Source organism: Scyliorhinus torazame, chromosome 21, assembly GCF_047496885.1.
Source record: "Scyliorhinus torazame isolate Kashiwa2021f chromosome 21, sScyTor2.1, whole genome shotgun sequence".
Taxonomy (NCBI): domain Eukaryota; kingdom Metazoa; phylum Chordata; class Chondrichthyes; order Carcharhiniformes; family Scyliorhinidae; genus Scyliorhinus; species Scyliorhinus torazame.
The window spans coordinates 112,452,500-112,465,058 of record NC_092727.1 but is presented as its reverse complement, the minus strand read 5'-3'; the positions used below and the strand labels follow the sequence as shown (position 1 = coordinate 112,465,058).

General features: G+C 44.7%; 1 protein-coding gene across 1 annotated transcript in view; it reads left to right on the top strand.

Annotated features, from left to right (window-relative positions):
- The window catches only part of rnd2 (Rho family GTPase 2), a 79,583-nt gene extending 75,630 nt beyond the window's left edge, over positions 1-3,953 (top strand). The window contains exon 5 of the mRNA XM_072487274.1: positions 1,728-3,953. Within this exon, the coding sequence (XP_072343375.1) occupies positions 1,728-1,976 (249 nt within the window). The 3' untranslated portion in view covers positions 1,977-3,953. The remainder of the gene's footprint in view (positions 1-1,727) is intronic.
- The last annotated feature ends 8,606 nt before the right edge of the window (positions 3,954-12,559 follow it).

Below are 12,559 nucleotides of genomic sequence, written 5' to 3'. Positions count from 1 at the left end.
TTTCCAATTAAGGGGCAATTTAGGCAGCACGGTGGCGCAGTGGTTAGCTCTGCTGCCTTACGGCGTCGAGGTCCCAGGTTCGATCCCGGCTCTGGGTCACTGTCCGTGTGGAGTTTGCACATTCTCCCCGTGTTTACGTGGGTTTCGCCCCCACAACCGAAAGATGTGCAGGGTAGGTGGATTGGACATGATAAATTGCCCCTTAATTGGAAAAAATTAATTGGATACTCTAAATTAATTTTTTAAAAAGGGCCAATTTAGCGTGACCAATCCAATGGGGGCCAAACCCATGCAAACATGGGGAGAATGTGCAAACTCCACACGGACAGTGGCCAACAGCCAGGATCGAACCTGGGACCTCGGCGCCGTGAGGCAGCAGAGCTAACCACTGCGTCACCGTATTTTAAATTAAAATAAATCATAGAATCTTACAGCATAGGCCATTCAGCCCATCATGCTGATCTCTCCTCTTTGAAAAAGCCAACCAATTATTCCCACTCTGCTCTATTGGAGATTGATTTTCAAAGTCAGCACTCTTAGTAAAATATTAACAATTCGGATTTGGTGTTGACTGCTGATTCACTGAGTGTTAGACAGCAGCTGGTAGCTGTGAAGTAACACCTGTACATTCCATCTTAATAACTTGTTATTTTTAAAATCCCAAACATTGTGCAGTGACGTCTCTATTCACAATTCAATTAGCGTGGGTTTTTTTTCCCGCTGCTTCGCGCCTGTGAGGCGTCAAAAAACAAGCACCTGATAAACTTGACTGAAGAACTGGTTCTATCCCATCTCGCAATTAACAAAATATGCAGATATTTTGCATTCCATCTTCTTCCCTCCAGCAGCTGCAAAAGTGCATGATAGTCCACAGGTGGCTAATTACACTAATATTGTTGCACTCTGCACAAATCTCTTTGCACAAAAGCTTGGCCTTATTTATACCCCAGCCGGCCTTTCACAAACCCATTGCTTGGATTAAAAGTATGTTCCGTCTTTTTCACCTCCGTACGAACTGGAATAGCTGTTCCCATAACGGCCATGAACTTCCTTTTGAAGACTTCAGGAAATAATTTGAATTTATGTAAGATTTGCAGAATAAATACAACTGCACTGTAATCGGTTGACAAGCTGACTAATTCCCATGTATAAACGTTCATTCTTTTCAATTGTTCAGTTGAAACGCGGTCATTAAAAAGTTTGCTCAATCGAGCGGAAAAGGCAATGATTCTGTTTGGAGCCTTTAATTGGGTGCTCACCCTCACAGAAAGCCTTTATCTCACCCCACCCAAGAGCATGGAATTACAGTCCTGTATGAAAGTTGAATGGGATCCTCTGCACTCCTTATGGTGGGGAAGGCAAAGCGAGAGTGATGGGACTCTGGGAGGGAAAGACCAAGCTTGAATTAACCTAGATTTTCACCGTAATGCGTTTCTCACAAGTGAGCTTCTGTTCTCTTAAAGAAAAACACAAAGGTCATCCAATTCCGAAAGCAGCATTTAAAACATAGCAAACCTAAGCTTTATTTCAGCTATTTTGACATGCTCTTGAATTAATACTGCTTGGATGCCATTTCATGCTGTGCTCAAATTACTTGTGTTGGACAACATAATGGATGAAGGTTAATTAAATGTGAAGCACACATTTCATGCTTTTCTTTACGGAGTGAAGGTTGACATTATGGCATTCTTTCCCCCCCCCCCCCCCCTCATTTTTTTTTTTTGCAGGGCAGTACAGTGGCTCGGCAAATAGGAGCAACGGCCTATGTGGAATGTTCATCGAAAGTTTCTGAGAACAGTGTCCGTGATGTGTTTCACGTTACGACCCTGGCTTCTGTAAATAAGATGCAAAAAAATCTGAAACGCAGCAATTCCAAGCGAGGACTAAAGAGGGTGTCACAAATGCCCGGGAGGACAGAGATACTGGATGACCCCGAGATCAGAAAGGACCGTGCTAAAAGTTGCTCAATAATGTGAAGAACGGACTTATAATTATTTGTATTTATTGTGCATTTTGTACAGTAACTGGCACAGAAGCAACAGGATTGTTGCCTAGTCCAAGGTCGGTATCCAAGGCTTTTCCTTCAACCTAGGCCTCAAAACTGGCTATTTCTGAATCCAGAGAGCTTTTGCTTATTTATGAGGCTTGCAGATTGACTGTTGCTGTGTTGGCTTCTTGTGGAAAGGAACTAATGAAGAGGAAGACTAACCAAGTGTTTGAATGTTTGTGAAACTGTGTTGCTAAGGGAGATGTGGGCTGTTTGTTTGTGTTCAGAGCTGGATTTCTACAGGGACTGTGGGAACGATTGATGGCAGTGATAGTTTTTGTGTTGTGTAGTAAAAATGTATGACAGTCAGCTTGGGTATTGCCTTCTAAAACAAATTCTATTGGACTCTAACAAAAACACGGCAAATATAATATCCCAACTCATTATCTTCAGAATTATAGCATTACGCCATAATTTCTATTGAACTTTCCTGGACTCGAATAAAATCTTTTTTGCATACTTATCATTATAATTCATTAGGAGACTTCACATTCCTCTTAATGATTAAGAACTTACAAAAAGAACTAAACATTTCCTCTGGTGCAACTGTGCCTTCCATCACCCAGTAATGTTGGGTTTGCAGCTGCTCCTGTACTAGCCGATACTGAGGTACGGTCAAATGACACTACACAATTCCTGGTGTTTCCTAAAGAAAGGCCCAGAAGCACTCCTTTACAAAAATAAAGTACTAAACATTTCTTTTTAGATTAGTTTTCTTTCCAAATGTGTAGAAATCGGGGTAGGTTTTCTGTAGCTGTGCATCACGCTAACAATATTAGCAGCTGAGGGGGAGGGGGGGGGGCAGCATGGTGGCGCAGTGGTTAGCACTGATGTCTAAATCCTTGAGGACCCAGGTTCAATCCCAGCCCCGGGTCACTGGCTGTTTGGAGTTTGCACATTCTCTCCGTGTCTGCATGGGTTTCACCCCCACAACCCAAAGGTGTGCAGTTTAGGTCGATTGGCCACGCTAAATTGCCCCTTAATTGGAAAAAAAAAATTGGGTACTCAAAATTTATAAAGAAAATATATATTAGCAGCGAAACATTCCATTCTGGAGACGTCAGTCGAACAGGTAATCCTAGTTGTGGCACAAATGCTCACCGTCACAATTCGGACTGCTGAAGTACCTATGAATGTATTGCATTGCTAAATTAGCTTAGCTGATCTGTGGATTGATGACTTTGCCCCCTCGTCCAACACTTTGAGAGACACTTCAAATTTCTGGGGTTAAAGATTGGATTTGCATCAGCAACTGGCGTTTATGAAAGACCCTCTTTGAAGACAAACCTCTAAGTGGCCGGTGCATTATTTGTCAGAGTTAGCCTATGGGCAATTCCTGGCTAAAATAGCTACATTCTTATAATTTGCCCATGGGTACATCTGCAGCACAACTGTAACTGAAGGGGAAAAAAAAAATCAAAGGTGACCTTACATGTAACCTAAGCTTCCTGTGACAGTCTTCTCTAGACTTGCTCCTCTGGGATGAAATTGTGTGATCATTTCATGATGCACTTGAGCTGAGTATCGAACCACCTTGTCATTCTCCTCAAGGGCACATGGTGAGACAGAGCTGACAGCAAGCGCCATTGCTGAAGGAGGTCTGGTATTAGACTGAGTGCTGTCAGTCAAGCTCCCACTGCTTCAGTATTTGCAAATTTACAATAAATAACTGTTATTTTATACATCACGTATGATCTGTGTTACCAATTGGAGAACCATTAAATAATTCTTGTAAGACTATAATAGTTCCTGCGATGTACAGGTGTTTTCTGGGCAATTGATCCTTGGACCAGAAGTACATATTTAGCATCATCACACTGATGATTAACTGTAAACTGCATGATAGCAAAAAGCTATCGTTGAATTAAAACAAAATACATCTTCAATAAAATAACAAATAGTTGAGTATATGCAGTACTTTCTCTTTTTTTTAATAATAAATAACTAGAAGTGCGTTAAACCTCTTTTTCTTATTCGAGTTGGAAACCTTCTCCTCTTGTGGCCAGGTGTGCTACTTAGGCTGGGATATGGGTTCCATTTGCATCACCAGTTCTTGAGCCTGTGTGAGCCTGAACACTGGGATTCGGCAACCTGGTTGGATGTCAGGAGCATCGCAGTTGAGCCTGTTTCTAGTCACACAGTCTAGCTTCCCAACAGTAGCCACTGAGATGTAACTGGGAGGACCAACCCTGATTGGCCTTCCACACCAACCCCTCTCCACCTCCAATCTATGCAGGACGTCTAACTTAGATTTGCATCCCAGGTATTTATTATTCGTCACATGCTTGAATATCCCCTTTAACACAATGTGATTAGCCACGGTGCATGACAACTCATCTACACATACATTCCATGGTAATCACTCATTATGAGCTTACAAAACAGTCACCTGTCGGCACTTGCACTGGGAAAACAGAGCGTGTATACACAGCATGTCTACTTGTTTGATTTGCTCTGTTAAATTGGAGCACATTTTAAAAGGAGCTAAATGAATGGGACTGCAAGCCCTTTCAATAAGCAAGGCTTGCAGATGAGGGCACCTGTGCCTTCCACCTGCCCATTCAATGTGCGCTAAATAGGGACCATTCAAACAGCAGCGTAAAAGGCTTTCCTGGGTATATGGAGGGGTTTTGCCCAATGGGGAGAGTCTATGTATGTATCTATGTATTATATTTTGTGGTAACTGAAGTGAGATCATAAACCATCCCCTGATGAACAGGTTTCTGAGAGGGATTTTCCAGCCCCTCCCGCCGATGGGGTTTTTCCAGTCTTGCTGAAGTCAATGGACATTTGAATGGCTCACTGCACTTTCTGGCCTAGCACCCGCTGTGACGGGGCTTGTAATCTTCCAGTCTCACCGAGGGTGACCCCTTGCCATAGGTTCCCCGGCGGCGGAGGGTGAGAACAATGGGGAAAACCCCCTGACCCTGGCGGGACTGGAAGATCCTGCTGCTAGCCAATGGCAGGCCATCTCTTCCACTGTAAAGCACACCCACCGGGGGGGTGGGGGGGGGAATGGAAAATCCTGCCTAATGTTTCCGCTTGTCAAACTAGTCTCATCCTCTACTCCCACCCCAGCTTTCACAGTTTGTGCTTCAGTTGGCATCCTTTTGGATTACTGTGGAAATCTACTCTCAAATATGTTACAGGAGATAAACCCTCAAGCACAGCTTCAGGTCACTGTGGCAAAGTATCTTTATTAAATTTGGGGTTTTTAGAATCAATTTCAGAAAATCGCAGTAACCTCACAAGTCGAGTCTTGCCATGGCTTTGTGACGTCGGTTCCCTTGAACTTGCGCTGCACATGAGTCAAACCACCCTCCTCCCTCTCTTGATCACAAGCAAGGTGCACTTCAAAGTTCCTCCATTGCCCAACTGTTATTGTTTGAGTTCTGCAGAGCTACCACAGTGCCTGAATTTCTGTCATTGCAAAAAACTTGCTCCACATTGAAAGCTTTCTCTTCAACTTAATCTGGAGGCACTGCCAATCCAAATTAGTCCAAATGGGAATGAAATGGCTCTCAAATGGCAGGTATTCAGTTTGAGAGTCGTGTCCTTTCTGTTGTGCACTCGGCTCGGGGTCGATTTAACAGCAGGTCAGTCAAAGGCGAAATTCCATTTCTTCAGTCCTCACTCGCAGCAGCCAATCGATCTTCGCATTAATCAAGTTTGAACTTTTGGGAGGGTTAAATTCCTCTTGTTCGTATTTGTACAGTCTGTTCCTTTTAATTCAAAGTCATTTATTACAAAACAATCTGACAATTTGATTTTTTGTTTTAGTTCCCTGTTGTCACTTTGCTGAGATATCTACATTGCTTTATTCAAATTGCCACATCTTTCAATTAGCTTCACTGCCAAGTTGACTCGGTTATCTGGAATATGTTCACGTTCCACAGGTTTAACATTAGTTTGAAGCCCTAGTCACTTTGCATTACTGCTGAATTTGGAGGGTAGCTCGGGTGTGAAACAAGGCCTGAACTGACTCCAAAGTGCGGGATGTGACCCCCCCTCTTTCAGGTGATGTTACACAGTCAGTCAGGCTCTCGTTCTGGTTTGGAGTTGTGTTTACACTACTACTGCAGCATCATTGTAAAAGTGTTCCTTTTTGTGCAAATGTACTGTTAGTGTAAAGCTCACAAGCACAAAGGGGATTCTCATTCTGTACAGCACTGATCTTTCCACTCAAATAATCACTGGAAGGTTTACCCCTTTGTGTATTGAAATTTCACTGTGCGATATCAGCACAGATGCATGAATGTCATGTCTGTAATTACACTGTCTGCTGTTCTAACAAGGCAAATACACCATTTAAAATAAACTCCTCAGCACTCTTTTTAAAATATCAGACAAAGGAATTTCATGAAATGTTTTAAGACATTTCTAACTGGTGTCAATATAAATTTAGGGCAGGTAATGTGAGGGTCCTTGATCAGCCGGATTCTCGCTCAACACAAATGCAAACTCCAATTTGTGCCATCAATTTCTATCCATCCCATTTCTGAAAACCTCGCAACAACAGACAAGTACTTGAGGTCAGACAACAAATTATGATGTTCTGGGACAGTTTCAAGGGTTTGAGCAGTTCATTACCAATCTTTTCCACCATTTATCATTAATTGTTTCATCTAATTTTGAATCCTTGTGATGAAAGGAAACCATTGGAAGAGTGGAAAATCTACATTCATCCAAAAGGCTGCCAACTGGGGCACGAACTGTGAATACTGGAGAGAGAGAGAGAGGAGGGGGGGGGGGGGGGCAAGTTTGGTTATTGTAGAGGAGTAAGAGTAAAGTCACCATCGTCCCAAATGACCATAGGCTGCTTTCCCCTTTGAGGGGAGACCTGACCTGGTGGTGGTTTAACCTGCGGATCACCGCACCTCGGGCGAGGAGCAAGATTGAGAAGGCAGGGCCTTCATGAATAACCTCAGCCAGTGCGGGGATTGAACCTGCGCAGTTGGCCTCGCTCTGCATCATGAACCAACTGTCCAACCAAGTAATAAGCCCTTGAAATAGCAAATAGCTGCCTATAGCACCTACAGGCTAAAATCATGTTTGTTTGTATGTACTGCCTTCCAATTTCCTTTTTGCAACATTGCTCCTGCAGGAAATAGGTTTGATCTCCATGTGATTAAATGGTATCTGAACTGCATTATTTGTAATCACATTGGTGACTTTAGTAATGTATCTGGAAGAAAAAGGTTGAATAGCCTGGCTCAAATTACTTTAGTGAAGCTGCAAAATGGTTTGGTGAGCTGCCCTCTATTAATGGGAAAAGTAATTATTGTCCTTAATGTTTTAAAATCTCCATAATATTACTTTTTTTCATTACTCTTCCATGGACGATGCGAGCAAGGGCAGCATTTGTTACCCATCCCTGAACACCCTCGAGATGATAACGGTGAGCTACCATCTTGAACCACTGCAGTCCATCGGGTGCAGGTACTCACACAGAACACAGTGACAGTGAAGGAACATTTCAAATCAGAATGTTGTCTTGCTTGGAAGAAAGACTACTTGCAGGCGATGGTGTTCCCATGCATCTGCTGCCCTAGTCCTTCTAGGTGGTAGACATAGTGGGTGGAAGGTGTTGTTGAAGGGGTCTTGGCGAGTTGCTGGTTTATGACTCCACAATCAGTGGAAAATTGTCCTCCACAATTTCCACAGTCTTCAGTTTTCCTGGGGCTCCATGATAACACACTCTGCCTTGATGTCATGGGCAACCACTCTCACCTCACATCTGTAATTCAGCTGCTTTGTCCATAGAACATACAGTGCAGAAGGAGGCTATTCAGCCCATCGAGTCTGCACCGACCCACTTCAGCCCTCACTTCCCCCCCCTATCCCCGTAACCCAATAACCCTCCTAACCTTTTTGGTCACTAAGGGCAATTTCTCATGGCCAATCCACCTAACCTGCATGTCTTTGGACTGTGGGAGGAAACCGGAGCATCCGGAGGAAACCCATGCAGAGACGATGAGAACGTGCAGACTCCGCACAGACAGTGACCCAGCGGGGAATCGAACCTGGGACCCTGGTTCTGTGAAGCCACAGTGCTATCCACTTGTGCTACCGTGCTGCCCCGTGTTTGGATCAAGGCTGTAAGGAGATCAGGACCTGAGTGGCTCTAGTGGAAACCAAACTGTGCTTGAGTGAGCAGGTTATTGATGTGTAACCGCCACATGCTAGCACTGTCGATGTCACCATCACTTTGTTGCTTATCAAGAGGAGATGGGACAGTAACTGGAAGGGTTGGATTTATCCTGCCTTTTGTGAACAGGACACATCTGGAAAAGTTTCCACGTTGCCGGGTAGATGCCGGTGTTGTAGCCATACTGGAACTGGGGCATGGCTACTTCTCGAGCACAAGTCTACAATTGCCAGAATGCTGCCAGGGCCCATAGCCTTTGCAGTATCCAGTGCCTTCAGCTGTTTCATGATATCACATGAATATCTACAGGGTTAAATTATAATTACATGATACAAATTGGAGAAAAATTGTGCAAGTCGGAAGAATTCTGAGTGCGATGAGGTTGGGTATCTGATGAAGAACATAAGTGTGCCAGGTTTCCACACACTTTAAGAAGGTCCTGTAGAAATAGATGTTGGCCAGGTTTCTCCGGTTGTTGCGATTCACTTTTCCCGCTGGCAGTGCACCCCCACCAGCGGGTTCCGAGCGCCGTGGGGTGGTTACAATGGGAAATCCTACTGACAATCAGCGGGAAGATAGAATGGCGCACCGTCGCGAAACATGTCCATCACTTAGTCATGATTAAATCTTGGGAACGTTCTGTAGAAATGCTCCATGGTACCTATGGATGCTGAGAGCAGGTATGGTTTGCACTGTGGGTATTCAGAGAGGCCTGTTGTTGAAGTGTTGAAAAGAATTCAATTCCAGAAGGACAAATTGCTATCCCTACAGAGAAAACGGATAACTGGAAGATAAATATCATCAGGTTTTACTGCTACCAATCCCCACCCGGCCAGCAGAACGACCCCCCCCCCCCCCCCCCCCCCCCAGCACCGCCCACCCACCCCCACCCTCTGTGTGAGGCATACAAAGAGTGAGGTGCAATGCCCATGACCACGTTACTCATAGTTCTGGTGCTATTTCCTTTGCATTGTCACTGGGCATGTCCAAACCTCGTCTACTATGATGTGATCATGTATATGAGTCTGTGAATGTGCAGTGGTGCTCTGAGTTTCAACAGAAACTAGAAAATCATGTGTTCTGGCTTTGTTAATTACATACATTGTTGCTACAGAATTTAGGATGCAGCTTGATTGATGAGGTATTGGGCAGGTATTCTGTCGCAATTCCAGTGGTGCGGCTGAAACCTCTACCCCACAAAATTACAGTGAAAATATCCATTGTGAAATAGGGATGAAGTTATCTCCAGATTGCAATTTTTCTGGATTTGACTAATATTGATTGTTTTGGACACTATGCACCAGTTGCTTCATATAAATGGAGCTTCAGATGCTGGGAGACAAACAGCACAGTAACTCCCCACTTAATGTTTTAGTTTATATTACTGAAAAGTATGATGTTAGAACGATATAATTTCTACACTGACCATCTGAAAGAGTACCCCACCTAGGCCCATTCCCCCACCCTATCCCCATAACCCCACCTAACCTGTACATCCTCGGACACTAAAGGGCAATTTAGCTTGGCCAAGCCACCTAGCCTGCACATCTTTGAACTGTGGGAGGAAACCCACGCAGACACGGGGAATGTTAAATGAATCAGATTTTCCCTTCACAACTAATGTAAAAAATCTTGCAGTTAGATTTTTCTGCACATTTCACCTCAGGAGAAATAAACATTAAAGCCTTACACTGTTAGTTGAAATACCGCACATTATTAAAGGAAACAATTAAAAAAACATAACAAATGTATAAAGGTAAAAGAAATATAAATGTCAATAAGACTACATTCACCAGCTGCCTGGTTTCGGAGTAACTGGACTAAATCTAATGGCAGAAGATGGTACCAGCATTGGAGAAGGTGGCCCTGACGGCAGAAACCACGGGCTTCAGTGGTAAGAGCAGGTTTGCGGTGGGTGGAGAGGAGTGGAGCGGGCGGGAGAGAAAGGTGGGCGCAGCTGAGAGGTTGTCCAGGCTGCCAGACCTGGAGTACCAGGCCATTCTGGCTTGGAATGACAATAACAGTGTCTGCCGGTTGCCCCTCGGCCGACGGGACAGCAGGGAGAGGGGATCGCTGAAAGCTCCGGCGTTGAAAAGGTAGGTGTCCCTCTTTCCGTCCATAATGTTATAATGAAACAAGTGAAGAGTTACGGTTCTTGAAAATCATAAGATGAAGCAAAACTGACTGTCTGAAATTTGGATCCCTAAAGATGGGATAAATTCAGAATCCAACAAAGGAGGACTAAAAAGATAATAAAAAGGGAGAAAATAAACGACGAGGGCAAACTAACGAGGAATATAAAAACTGAGAATAAGGGCTTCTTTAAACATACAAAAAGGAAGAGAGAGCCAAAGTGAACATAGATTCCTTAAAAGTGAATCTGGGGAGATAGTTATGGGGAACATGGAACTGGAGAGGAGTTAAACAGATAATTTGGATCAATCTTTATGGTGGAAGATACTTTGAGCATCCCAATAATAGTAAAGAATATGGGGGAGAAATTAAATCCTATCAAAACCACAAGCGAAGTCATGTCTGACTTAATTATTAGAGTTTTTTGAACAAGTCTCAACCAGAGTAGATAGAGTACGAAGTCTTACAACACCAGGTTAAAGTCCAACAGGTTTGTTTCGATGTCACTAGCTTTCGGAGCGCTGCTCCTTCCTCAGGTGAAGGAGCAGCGCTCCGAAAGCTAGTGACATCGAAACAAACCTGTTGGACTTTAACCTGGTGTTGTAAGACTTCGTACTGTGCTCACCCCAGTCCAACGCCGGCATCTCCACATCAGAGTAGATAGAGGGGAACTAGTAGATGTTTTATATTTTGACTTCCAGAAGGCGTTTGACAAGGTACCTCGCTAAATGTTAAGTCATAAAATAATTGCCCATGGTGTTAGAGGTATGGACAGAGAATTGGCCAACTGGCAGGAAATGGCGAGTGGGGATAAGGGACTATTTTCCAGGTTGATGACCTGTAACAAGTGGGGTTCCACAGGGATCAGTGCTGGGACTACAACTGTTTACAATATTTATTAATGACTTGGAGGAAGGAAGAAATGTACAGTAGCAGAATTTGCAGACAACACAAAAATAGGTGAAAGGCAAGTTGCGAGAGGGATATAGACAGTTTGCAAAGTGATATTTACAGGTTAAGTAAGTGGGTAAAAAGTTGGCAAATACAGCATAACATGGGAAAACATGAAGTTGTTCATTTTGGAAGGGAGAACAGAAGAGCAGGAAAACTTCAGAAAGCTGCAACACAAAGGGACTTGGGGGTACTTGTGCACAAAACACAGAAAGCTAGCACACTGATACCACAGGTAATGAGGAAGGTTAATGGAACATTGGCCCTTATTCCAAGGGGGTTGGAATGTAAGAGTAGGGAAGTCTTGCTGCAACTGTAAAAGCTACTGGGGAGAACACGGCTGGAGTACTGTGAGCAGTTTTGGTCCCCTTATTTAAGGAAAGATATTGGGCAGGAGACTATGGGCTGGATTGTCCAATTTTGAGGCTATGTCAGGAGCATGTGTCTAATCTTACGACCAAAAAGTCAGCGCCGCCCCCGCACGGATGCTCCGTCCGGTGGGGGGCGAATAGCCGTGTCCAGTAAAATCCCCGCCGCTCCTGACAGAAACGGCCCAAGAATTGCCAGGTCCGTGGCTGCGCATGTGCACGGCAACAACCTGTAACCCCGCTCGCCACCCCATGACCACCCCCCATCAGTCCCTGCTGAAGCCCACCCGGCCAGCAGAACGACCACCCCCCCCCCCCCCCACCCCCACCGACCGTGGCGGCACGGGACACAGTCTGCAGCCGCCACGCGAGGTTGACAAAAACTCAGAGCACACATGTCCCCCGCTGTTGGGAAGTCCATAGAATTTGGCCATAGAATTTACAGTGCAGAAGGAGGCCATTCGGCCCATCGAGTCTGCACCGGCTCTTGGAAAGCGCACCCTACTCAAGGTCAACACCTCCACCCCATCCCCATAACCCAGTAACCCCACCCAACACTATGGGCAATTTTGGACACGAAGGGCAATTTATCATGGTCAATCCACCTAACCTGCACATCTTTGGACTGTGGGAGGAAACCGGAGCACCCGGAGGAAACCCACGCACACACGGGGAGGATGTGCAGACTCTGCACAGACAGTAACCCAAGCCGGAATCGAACCTGGAACCCTGGAGCTGTGAAGCAATTGTGCTATCCACAATGCTACCGTGCTGCCCCAAGTCGGTCCATCGGGGGCGGAGCATCTGTGGGGCAGAGGTGTGTATATTTAAGGCTGAGATAGATAGATTCTTGATCAATGAGGAAATGAAGGGTTACGGGAAATGGCAGGAAAGGGACATGAGGAATATCAG